The sequence below is a fragment of the Xenia sp. Carnegie-2017 genome, unplaced genomic scaffold, assembly GCF_021976095.1.
Source record: "Xenia sp. Carnegie-2017 unplaced genomic scaffold, XeniaSp_v1 HiC_scaffold_19, whole genome shotgun sequence".
Taxonomy (NCBI): domain Eukaryota; kingdom Metazoa; phylum Cnidaria; class Anthozoa; order Malacalcyonacea; family Xeniidae; genus Xenia; species Xenia sp. Carnegie-2017.
The window spans coordinates 10,856,714-10,869,823 of NW_025813481.1; the positions used below are offsets into that span (position 1 = coordinate 10,856,714).

The 13,110-nt window shown below is 35.0% G+C and overlaps 2 protein-coding genes across 2 annotated transcripts; one reads left to right on the plus strand and one right to left on the minus strand.

The window, feature by feature from the left end:
* Positions 1 to 6,311: 6,311 nt before the first annotated feature.
* Positions 6,312 to 7,466, minus strand: LOC124439440. The gene has a single exon (XM_046989665.1). The coding sequence runs from the start codon at positions 7,464 to 7,466 to the stop codon at positions 6,402 to 6,404; it is 1,065 nt and encodes a 354-aa protein (XP_046845621.1). The 3' UTR covers positions 6,312 to 6,401.
* A 2,818-nt stretch (positions 7,467 to 10,284) lies between these two features.
* On the plus strand, positions 10,285 to 10,960 carry LOC124439441. The gene has a single exon (XM_046989667.1). The coding sequence runs from the start codon at positions 10,337 to 10,339 to the stop codon at positions 10,958 to 10,960; it is 624 nt and encodes a 207-aa protein (XP_046845623.1). The 5' UTR covers positions 10,285 to 10,336.
* The last annotated feature ends 2,150 nt before the right edge of the window (positions 10,961 to 13,110 follow it).

Genomic DNA, 13,110 nt, shown 5'->3' on the forward strand with positions numbered 1-13,110 from the left:
TCCGGCTATATTCACATTGTCCTTATCGCTTTAACTCATGTTGGGACTTGGGAAATATCCTGTTTGCAAATATTCCCACGTTTCTTTGCAAACAAACATTGTATAACTGTTTGTACATTATGACCAACTCATGTGATTCGCTTTTATGACTGTCATTTTTTATTTTTCTTGTGGGAAGATCATGTCTTTAATTGGAGTCAGACATGTTCCGTTCGCACTTTAGTTCCTTTTTTTTTGGATAAAAATTCCGATGTTTTGATCTACTGCCAATATTGCAATGCAGCTTCATGAGCATGAATTACTTTAGTGTATAAGCACTATAAGTTAGCCGATAAAAAAATATATCATGAAACGTAGCTAGTTATGACTTATCAATAATCAACTTGATATGTGCATTACATCATGATCAAAACGGATTACTTGCTAAAGGTCTTAATTTTCATTCATTCTGTCGCTATAAAAGCGAGAACATCTAAAAACGCGCTTTATATTTTATTGTTTTCGGAGCAATATCAAGTTTATTCGATAAACATTTTACCTATATCAGAGATTAATTGAAGGCGTTGTATAGTCCAGGTTTATGATAATTATGCTACAGTGCTGATTCACCGTCCACCTAGCTATACAAAATCTTGCACTGAGTGCAATGTTTTCTACCCACAATTGACGGTCACTGAAAGAAAGTTTTCGCGATAAATTTTTATTTTACATTTATATTATGTTATTTGCCAAACGATATTTTTTTTTATAAATTATATAAGCAGCGGGAAGCAACCAATATATGTACAAGAATTATGTGAAAGATTCTCAGTAATTATATTGTAATTGGTTAGAGTTAGATGACGACATTGTGACAAGGGCTTTGTTACATTGCGAGTTACATAGTTCAATTAAAATAGCAATGTCTTGTATTGTGCGAAAGGTATAGAACTTAATCAAATGAAATAGCCTAAAAAAACATAGTAAATAAGATGAACTAACTAAGCTATAGAATAAAACTTATTTGAATACAACTAATGTAGTTACGTTGCGTGGTGCTACTTCCTGGCTGTGCAATCATTTTCAAAACAATTTTTCTAACGCGACACTATTCAAAATTTCTAACTTCAAAAAAATTTAATTTTTTGGTTAAAATGTTTTGTGACATACTCAAGCATATTTGAAAACGGTTTGACATTTCTTTTACATATAAAAATCTCGTGTTCTGGAAATTGTTTAGGTTAGCGTTTTTGAAACTCCATAGTAATTTCATTAGCACACGACACATCTGGATTCTTAATGTTCGTTTTATTGATCGACGTCTGCTTTGCTGGTTTATTCTATGTATCGTTGACTCATTAGCCATGTAATATCTTCATTTGAAGTGGTTTCATTGTTTTGAATAAACTCGTGTATTTAGGTAGTATTTACTATCAAACACTTCTTTTCTGTACAAAACAAATAATAATAATAAAACAATAAAAATAAAACAAGATCCACTTTAGAGAGTTAAATAGCTAAGTGCTTTTTGCACATCCAATATTCTCAAGTTCTTCAAAGATCCCGTCGTGATGTTCATTCACTAGGGCTGATGCTTTTTGTTGGTATAAAAAAAAACGCAGATTCAGAACATGGATTCGAGAGTAGACTTTAAGATTTACGAATAGCATGCTATTGCTCCATAGTTCAATAGGCTACAAAATGCAGTTTTTATGTTTTCTTCAGAAGACTCTTTGGCTGTCATTAACATATAAAGTAGACTTTATATTTTCAACTCATTACAAGGTGGAGTGTAAGATGTGGTATCGTAGAGACTTTCACGCAAACTGCACAACTGCACTCCACATTTTCTCTCTTTCCTTTCCTTTCGCGGAGAGAAGACGGGACAGGGATGTAACTAATGTCGTGCACATCACGATGCGAATGAATATGTTGCCATGACAAAAATGACATAATTTGTCATAAGTGCAGCGATGTTTTCCTTCGATTCGAGTTGATGGTGTCCTTTAGATGGCATAAACACATTTAAGAAAATACACAATAGTGAAAAAATTTTTGTTTGAAGTTTGCTTCTCCCCTGAACGAATTTCGAGGTGCATTATAAGCATTGTTACATAGATTTGCTTGGAGTTCATCAACTTAGAGTTACCAGATGAGAGCATTGAAATCATCAAATGCTCAACTAGAAAGGTTTGAGAAGGCCTCGACAACAAAAAATGTGCGTTGGCAGTCTAGCAGTATGGGTTATTGCTAAGGATTGTCTTTAATGTTGATGTACTGTCATTGTTAAGACTTTAATTTTCCGATTTTGCATTCAATTTATGTCATTTTGCAAGATATTATTATATTGATTTGTGATTGAGGATGCGCTAACAGGGAACGCCATTCCTTATTTATGAATGATAGGCAAACTAAAAAGCCAACATTACTGCTATCAAGTCTTGAAATCAAAGATAAAGGTTGATATGAAGGTTGTAAGTTGTAATAAAATGCAAACCAATTGATACTGAATGCGGGATAAATTGTGGCAGAAAATTCTAAATCGATTCAATCGTTGAAAAGAATTAGTCTACAGTCTCTTTCGGACAATTTCCTCTCAAAGGTACTCGCAAAACAAGTTATTATAAAATCAACAAAACCAAACACATGTCAAATGCTTCCTAGCAGCGACAATTTGTGATCTAATGTACTGTTGTCTTCCATTTATAACAACGATGCCTAGACACGCAATCATAGCACACACTGTGCTAGCTACAAGCGATTATTTAGAATAACGATTCTGAAGAATGTACTGGCAAAAGAGATATGCAATTATGTGATATTCCCGTGAAGGAATGCCTATGGATATCCATAATGCAGTGTCATCAATAGTCTCCTGAGAATGTTAAAGAAACTGAATATGAGCTAAGTGCATTAAGAAAAAAGCTTGTACAAATTAAATGTTGATACCATCATATCGGTGGGATCTAACGTGTCGTGATCATATGAACGTTGGATGTTGTGATTGATAAATGCATCACCCGCATCGACCATGTAGCCAAAAATGCGTTACCGAATGGAGAGAAATATGGCACAGATTTAAAAATGTACTCGTAATAGAAACAAACACTTTTTTTCATAAAACAACTACAAACAATAAGTGACTTGAACAGCTAAGTGCCTTTTGCATACCCAATATTAGCGTTCAATCGTATTAATTTTCAAACCCATAAAAAAACTCCCGAGAGAAAGATGCCACTGTGGTGTTCATTCTTGAAGGTTCATCGACGCTTTTTGTTGGTATTGAAAAAATGCAGATTCATTTTGTGAAGTCGTAAAGTAGATTTTTTTGATTTAAGAAAAGCATGCTAAATTCCAAATTCCAATAGGTATACATGCATAAAAAAAGCAATTTTTGTGTCTTTTTAGAAAACTCTTTGGCAGTCGTTAACATATAACATTGTTTCGTATACTGTGTATTTTCAGCTTATTAGAAGGTTGAGTGTAAAACGTGGTATTTTAGAGACTTACACCCTTCACTCCCCATTTTTCCTCCTTTCCCTTTGCGGAGAGAAGACGGCACGGAATGTAACGTTGCACACATCACGAGGAACAAGAATATGTTGCTATGTAACATGAAGTAAATCGTATGGAGTGACCCGACATTTTCTTTTGATACTAAATGAAGATGTCCCTTAGCTGTAATAAGCCCATGGCGAAAACGTTGGACTTGCTCTATCAAGTACAAAGTATCGTGCTATGAATTATTTCTTAGTACAACATATACGTTAACACATCTGGGCACAAGCAGTAAACTGATTGCAGCGAACAATTTTACACACAACTATTTATCATTCATTGTAAAATGGGCTATAAATTATAGCATCATCTAGAGCTGCAAAGAGCATCGCCTAGTTTGTGCTATTATATGGTTTTGGTTCATAACATTGTGAAATTATGACTAGAAAAATTACTTAATGAAAGAGCCGAAACTGTAGCAACTATTTCCACATAATATAACGGATCTTATAAAAGTTACTACACCTTTATACTCTCGACATGCACCAAGGTTTCCATAGCAGCTCTTTCCTTTCCATCATTTGTGAGCATGTTGTTGATTTCATGCCTTATTCAAAATGACTTTCGAGAATGACAACTTGCTCTCGCGTAAGCTTTTCATAATAGCGTGGTATATTGCTTATGATTAATAAGGATTTCAATTTTTTATTGTATTGCAAATTTTTAAGTGAGAAATAAAGAAATGGCGAAGAGTTAAAACAATCACAAAAATTACCTTAATCACCACAACGTTTTGCCAGTATCTATAGTATCCATTACTATCATCCACTAGGTAGTTGAGATAGCAACCTGAGATGGCTAAATCCCGCATTCTATCTTTTAGAGCTCTGGCCAACACTCATTTAGAACAAGCGAAATGAGTGGTGATGTTTACTTTGCACAGTTTACAAAATATGGCCTTCCACAAAAAATAGATTCTTATAGGTCAAAACACTTGGCTTAAATGCATTTAAATTGTGATAACAACGAACAAATAATGTAATGAATAAAAGTCACACGATATTTAAGCTCCTGCACCACGTAAAATGATAAACATGGTAATTGTGTAAGAGACGACATTGTTTTTGTTATGCATGATTGCGATCGCACGATGGCATTTGTATGGCGGATTAAATGGCTTCTTTGAGTACATTCCACACGATGAGGGCATTCCTTTAAGTTGTTTTTGGTTTCTCATGAAAACTACCGGAAAATTATAAAGGAATAGAACATATTCATGGTTATTCAAAGACAACCGTGGTTATAAACAGATAACCATGAGTTATCTTACAACAACCTCCGAAGCTGAAGCACCAATTTTTCATCAAAATTTATCACTGTGTTGTGAGCTTTCAATTAGCACAAAACAAGTCACCCATGAACTCAGGCCATCACGCGAACATTGTAGCTATAAACTTTACCCTGTTTTAAATTTTTGCCCCATCAATCAAGAAAACAACGTAAAACAAAGCATTAAATTGCTTTTATAAAGGAGCATCCATCAAAACATATTTCGTCATGCAGTGCATGAGTAGAATGTGTGAAAGAGATCGTTTATGTGTGGAAAAAATTCAGCGTGGTAAAAACTCAACCTGCCCTGAAATTGTTAAAACACAGCCCCTTAATATATCAATGAATTTGATGGCTCTTTCAATTCCAATCACTGGGCTTTCGCACTCATTATCAGAATATTTTAAAATAACAGCAGTACAACTCGAGCACGATTGATCTATTGCTAAGTATGCATTGGCCTTTGCGAACTCTGATGCAAACCGATCTGAGTTTATGCAATCAATTAAATCAATCGAAGAGAGTTTGCAAATCAATTATGAATGCATGTTAGAGAAAAAATAAAACGTTTGTCTTCATTTTATCTGTTTTGCATTAGTGTTGTTTCATATGAGAAATAAGTGTTTACTGTGTTTGCGCAGGCTTATGCATATAAACTATAGTCACACAATGTAATGAAATTATTAGCAATGTACAAAACAAGATGCATATAAACTATAGTCACAAAATGTAATGAAATTATTAGCAATGTACAATACAAGATGCCCTATAACCTATCGATCTTCGGTCTCGGGTATGCACTGATCTGTTCTTGAGTTCTTCCAAAGGTCTCTTTGGTTTTCATAGGCATGGGCAAACACAGTAAACATCTTTTATTTTCTCAATTTTTCCGTTCAGTAATAATCAAGAGGAGATATCAAAGAATGATTCCATCAACAATTAATACTATTATGACAATTATTACAAATATTATTATTATTATTATTATTATTATTATTATTATTATGGCAATTATTATTACTATTATTACAATTATTATTATTATGACTTCGCAAGCTGGCTTGATGACACACACATGGAGGTGTGACTACCATACGAAACTACTACTACTAATTAACCTTTTTTTTACACGAAAACAATTGCGGAAAAGTGACATTCATTTGATGACGAGTATGACATTCATTTGATGACGACATTCATTAGTATCATGGATTTCTGCTAGAAAAAGTCGCATTCAAAAAAACTATTCATCTTGAATATTTGTACCTCATCCTTACAAGCAATGTATGGGTAGTATGTAGCTTTAACATTCTATATGTGGTTATAAAGTTGTAAATAAAATAAGAATATAAGGATGCAATTGCTTTTTGATTTTCATATCTCAGAGACAATAAGTTGCTTTTAGTTTACTGGCACATTTTATGTTTTCATAACGCTGTTGTCGTTCTATCATTGTGACAACGGCATTTGGTGTAGCGTTGCACTGCAATATATATAACTGCTGCTTAAACTGGCGAAGCAAGGACTTTTATTAGATTTATAGAGCTTAATAGAATATGACATATATACACTGTAGTAGTCTTAAATTATAGTTTTTATAATGTGTGTCCAGTTCGTGACCCTTTGCTGTTTTGAGAAGGCTGTACCCTGTTCAGACTACTTCGTTGATAAATCGACCCAACGGCGTAACTCATCGTTGCTGCCAAACATAATTCGAACAACCTCAGAAAAGTATTCACAACTAACCAGGTCCAGGCATTGGGTGCGAAGCTCTTGTTGGATAAACCACGAATTATCACAAGCAGTGTATAAATGTAGAGGAGTGCACATAAAACGCCGAAAACTGCGGCAAGAAGTGTGATTCGAATGACTTTCGCACTTGCATTAGCTCGTTTCTGATTTGTTTTATCCATCACTTCCGTGTTGTTGTTGTTTTGAAACTTGACAAGATTTGCTTCGATCTTTAGCATTTTTTGCACGACTCTTCTTCCACTGAACAACAAGCTTGCGGATATTCCCAAACAGCCAATCATATAGTAAAGTGCACAAAATACTAGCAAAAACCTTGCGCCTTTCATGTAGGTGGTCGCTAACTCCGAAGCTACAACAGCAACATAATGGACAGCAAGAACGAGTGCTATTAGTTTAATGCCAATAGCATTCGTCGCCATCACCTGGAATTTGCTGAGAAGCATGAAAATCTTGTGGACAAAAACAAAGCCAGAAAAAAGGCATGGGTATCCAAATGAAAACAGTAGCCGAGTAACGACGACTGGAATGCGCTCTGGTGGATTGTTTACGAGCTCGTAAGGCGCAATGCTCAAAGCTAATAACCTAGTTAATGCAAGAACGTTCACGAGAATTTGAACTGTTGCTGCGTAGCGTCGATTTGGCATGTTCCTCATTCGATATACCTTGTATAACTGGTACGCGTTGTAAAGAAACAGAGCGCCAAAGCAAGTGGAAAAAAATATCCAGTGTGTTTTAAATGCAATCTTCCAAATCCCGCTCACTGAAGCCAAGTCGACTTGCGGCTCTACAAATACGCCATTGTCCGCTGTCGTTTCTGGTGCTGCCAGTTCGGGATTTGGCTCGTAGTTCGGTTCCGGTTCGTGTTCGGGGCTTGTCTCCGTTTCATTTTTCATTACCTCGTTCGTCATTTTATGGAAAATATTGCTATAATAATGCACAGAATCTTCTCAATTGTGCAGCTGAATTTTTTCATTAGGTACGCGCTCGATTTTATATCAGCGTAGCGGGAGTGATTAGCTGCTTGCTGTGAAGAGCACATGTAAGTGATGTTTATATATTTATTTGTTTAATTACTTTCACTTGTTATAAATTTAACTATATTGTTCAACTACACAGCTCGTTTTAAAACACAATGATAACCTCGGAAATACTAATGACACATACACTAGTCGTTTGTGGTAAGGGCATGCGCAGTCGGCAGCGTAGGACGATGCTCGAGCTCTAGGTGTTAATAAAAATTAACACTGAGAAAGAGCTTATGGTCTGGCTTATTAGTTCTTTTCATTATTGTAGACGTAGAAAACGTCAAATGTTTTGAGAAGAAAATATCGATTCCCTGAAATCGTATTCACTCTGAAATCCCATCATCCTAAGCAGTCTTGCATGGTAATATATAAAACTTCGACTTGTTACATTTGCCATATGCGATTGTGGTTTATATTTTAAATGCATTTGCAAGAATAAGTAAACATGCTCGCCATCGGAGCCTGTTCATGCGCTTCATAGTATTCGGTATTGAAACGGAAAACTTTGTTGTCTCTGCTGCACCTGCTCCGCAAAAACAAGTTCATCAGTTATTACCAGACAAGCAACATAAAAATCGATTTCATTGCCAACTAAATTGCGCAAAAATGTCGTTTGTGGAGAAACAATCACTTTAAATGAGCTCATTAGGAACGTATGGAAACAATTCAAAGCGAGTATAGCGACACATAAGACCTAATGACGGCCAAGACGTCACAACTATAGAGAACTAATTGTAAATGAGTTTCTTTGATAGCTGTACATTGCATGGAAAGCAAAATCTGTTGTATTTCTACTTATGATGATTTTTATGCGGAAAAAAATAAACTCGATCATGGCTAAACTAAAATGTCTGTCAACAAAGTTGCTGATTCATTTAGCCGATCCGGGGCTCAGTCGAATTCGCACGAAATGTCCAGATAAAAACTATATTGCTGCAAGACTATTTCTCGAATTGCGTGCAAAACATTACGTAAAATATTTTCGTTTCTTTATTTTCTTCCATAAGATTTTCATGCCACAATTAATATCGTTCACCAGTCAAATTTCATTTATTTGCATCTCGATAAAAAACGCGCGTTGTGATTGGATACACAAGATCTATTGTTATTATAATAGTTAATCATTTATCATTCATAGCATTTCAAAAAAAGACCTAAATAACTTTATATTTTTATTGTTTGATTGTAGTAGTTTTTAAAGCACAAATTTGATACGGCATTTTGTGTTACTTATCTTGTGTGCTCTCATGCAATTCTATTACATTTGCAATGGTATCACAATTGGAACTTTTATTGATCTAAATTTCGTTTGCCGAAAAAAATTGCTTAACCCCCAACCTCTCTGATAAGAAAACTCAATAAAAACATGTCTTCTTGCGTAGGATTATTTAATAAAGTTGTGCAATATTTCTTGATAAGGACACATAACATCTTGTCTAGCTGATGATTTTCCTTCCGCAGCGCGTTTAGTTATATAACATGCAAATGTCTGTCTGTGCAAAGCGTATATGCTATATATAAAGAATTTTTTGTAAAGGTTTGAATTAGAATGCAAACAATTTTTGTTAGTTTTATACTTCGATGTATGCCTATGTAAAAATATACTTATTTCAACGATCAACTCCGGTCTCGGTCGTTGAAACAATCAATATGGCTGTTAGTAACGATACACGTGATTCACGGTAGCGAATCAATCGAGAAGTTTAGTCGTGCCTCGTAAATTTTACTCGATTCCCAATATCAAGTTTTCTATGTCCAAGTATTTAGATTTATGTATGATGGAACGAAATTGGTATTTGTGAGTGAAAAATAAAAAATATTTTCTGAGTGGGAGAAATATGTCTGGCCAACATCTGCTACAGTTATGTCATAACTTATGCTAACGACACATACGTATTGTAGGCAATGTTATTTCCCCCTTTTAAAAAGAGTGCTTTTTCACTTTTATTAGCAAAGATAATGCTTTTTTCTTTATTTAATCAAACCACGCAGAATGAATTCGTTGATTTAAAAATTTGTCTTATTGTAACGTTAACTTGAACATTTTTAGTGTGTTTATGATATCGTTTTAATTAAAACATCTACGCTTGTAGTTAAATCTAAGCAAGTCAATAACGTTGCAAACAAACTCTCGAAACTGCGCAAAGGATTATTGCGTCTGTCTGAAAAAATCATCTTAACTTGCGTCTATACAACATTTGACTTTATAAAAAACATTTTGTTCCGACTATTGTCCATTTTTTAAAGAGAATGTCCAACCCACTTAACTCTCCCCATGCGCGTCACAACGTTTATTTGTTTGGTGACAAGAGAAGCTGTTTCAGACACAAGCAATCTTCTTTCTTTATTACCATTAGCATTTAACAGGCTCTTTCAATATTAAGGCGTCGATGTAGTTTGTCGGTAACGTTGTAATTGTTATTCTTACAGTAAATACCAAATGAAGTCTCTAGTCTCATAAAGACTGATCTCTTGACACTTTCGTAATACAAGAGCTCTTTGTACTTCTGTGTTTGTAATAAATTGGTCGTTATATTGTCTAGTTTTTCCGTTTTCGTCAGATATAAAAGCGAATTCGACAAAGATGCATACCGTTGCAATAATGCAACTCAATGGGAGGTGAAAATTTTTTTCAAATTGTAATTCCATGTCGGTGTTATTAAATTCGCTTTTGCCTGCATTTGCGACATAACATGGAACGCCGAAAATTTGACGCTGCATTCTTGTGACCAGCTGTTTTGGAATGATAGTTGATGAGAACCGGCAAGTTTTTGACGAATGATAAAATGGTTTATCCGAAGAGTCACTTTGACGGTAATAGTTCAGGTGAAATAGACGATGATGTACCCTACCCCAATGCAGAGCCAAGAATCGATCTCGACTCCGTCGGCGATGTGTGGTGGATTTTGTTCAAAGTTCACTGGATAACGTTTTCAGTATGTTTTAGTCTTTTAGCATTGTATAATGGCTATCAGTTGTACAAGACATTCCGCCTGAAGAGCACGACGAGGAAGAACTACATCAGTATTGTACAAGTTCTTGTTATATTACTCGGATTGACCAGAACGCTGTCTTTAAGTATTTCGCCTTACGATATCATGAGCAACACACCAAAACGCGTTCCGTACATTGTGCCTCGCTTGCTGTTTGCCCTTGGCTATCCTTGTCTTTTTTCTGGGTTCACATTTATGTACAAGATTTTTATGTTACTCAGCAAAGTTCAGGTTATGAAGAAAAATCCAATTGGAAGTAGAGTGGTCACTATAATTCTTGTTCTGCATTTTCTTGCGGTAATTACCGTCGAATTTCTCACAAGATATGTCAAAGGCGTGGAAGTTTTGGTTTTTGTGCCCTTTATTACTTTGTTGGATGTTTAGCCACCGCTCTTTGCTTACTCATCAGTGGAAGGCGTGTGGTAAAAAAAGAGAGAACAATTCAGAAATCGCTTCATCAATTTGACGACTCCAAAGCTCACCAGCGCGTAACACCAAATAATCTAACGGCAAGGAACAAAATCTTAAGGATTACCCTCTTGACTGCCGTATTTGGTGTGCTCTCTGCTCTGTTCTACATTTACACAATAGTTCTAATGATTAGATCTGTCAGTGGCGAAGCATTTTTTCCAGATCCCTGGACATGGCTCTTCGTAAACATATTTTTGAGAATTTTTGAGTTCTGCTTAGCTGCAACAATGAGTTACGCCGTTGCATCGAGTTATCGACACAATGCCCGTTCGGCAAGAACTTTTTATAACACAAAAGGTAGTTACGCTACCACAATCAGTGTTGCTTAACATATTTGAATCTTTTCTGTTACTCAAAGACAAATAAACATATTTCACTTCAGCACCATATTGGGGAAGCCTTTATAAAAGTATATATGTGTAAATATATCTCTAATCTATATCTCTGTTCTAATACATATTTCAAATCTAATGTATATTTAGGTTTCAACGTTTGAATTGTTCCAATAACATGCATGTACAGGTCTCTCTAGAAAGAGTATTGCAGTTATTTTTAATTTCATTTATCAACACGATGATCGAATTGCATTTATGAGTTACGCTGTTGCATTGAGTAATCGACGCAATGTTTTGTTCGGCAAGAACTTTTTATAATTCAAGAAATAGTGACGCCTCCACCATCAGTGTTAAGTGAGAGTCGTCCCTGTGACACAAAGACCAATCATACATTCCACTTAAGCAACATATTGGGAAAGCCACTAAAAAAGTATGTATAACTAGATATAACTTTAAATGATTCGAGATACTATTAACATTATTTGCGCAATACAACAGTTTTCCCGGCTTTTACAATTATCAAATCCAGAACATAATTTCTATTATGCTTCGTTGAACAAACTTCCCCATTGTTCAGAAATTATTTTTCATCTTGGAATACGTCATTATAATATTGAAGGGTAGCTAATAAGATGTCATAATGAATCAAAGCATCTTAAATTCTAAACCGAATAAACACGTGAACAAGCGCTTCTTTAATCAATGATTCTGAGAGCAATTATAAGCAACATATTTCTCAGTTTTCTTGAGATTTTTGTAAACAATGCATCTGTTTTAAAATGTATTCAAATGTAATTACAAACAAGTAAAGTGTGATATGATTAGTTTTGACACCTGCAAGATCATTCTGCTCTTTATGTGTGTTTATGTATTAAATAATGTCTTATTCACACAAACTTAAACATCAAATTTTGGTTATTTAAGCAGACAACGTCTCCACGTTATCATAACACTGTGACAAAAGTGACTTTTTTCCTCTTGAATCAATTTGTGAAGCCTCCGTAGCTCTGGATAGCTATAAACTACCAATATATTTTTAATTGCTTAGACTTAAATCGGGATCTAGAGGAGGTTTTGAGGCCGATGAGCTCTGTTTTCTTTGAATTAATATAAGGACTCTTCTTTGAAAAAGATTGACAATGTGTCAAAGCACATGCCAGTTTAATAACATAAAAGTACAAATACAAAGTAAATTCCAGGAAACGTTTTACACAATTCAAACAAAATACTTTACAAATAAAGTTTTTATGGATAGAAAAGAAATGGTGGGGTGAGGTGATAAAATGCACCGTCAACGGTGAGAAAGGGGGGGGAGGTTGAAAGTTTTGTGAAACTTCACATGACTACGGCCAACTCCAGAATGATTTGGTAATGTTTGCGCAGTACCTATGATACCACATTCTGTGCACGCGAATCACCCTTTGAGCATGTGAACTGAATATAAATTTTACCAAACTGCCAGTTTGCCCTTGCAGCGTCGGTAATTAACTATATATTAAACTTCATGACCTTACCACGCGAACTGTTCCGAGTAAATAAACCTAAATAGAAACAAACTTCCCCCCGTACTTCTGTATTTCTTTACAAAGTTCTTCCTAACCTCTCTCCGTTTCTCTAAGTTTAACTTAACTATTTACAAGTTAAAGTGTAAATTAATGCGCAGAAGCAATAAAATTATTATTGGCTTGTGCAACTATAGCTAGCTCTTTGATTTTCATGCATGCAAAG

What these genes read in the sequence shown, in the direction of transcription:
- LOC124439440 (XM_046989665.1), bottom strand. Translation starts at nt 7,466, where the DNA reads ATGACGAACGAGGTAATGAAAAATGAAACGGAGACAAGCCCCGAACAC.
- LOC124439441 (XM_046989667.1), top strand. Translation starts at nt 10,337, where the DNA reads ATGAGAACCGGCAAGTTTTTGACGAATGATAAAATGGTTTATCCGAAG.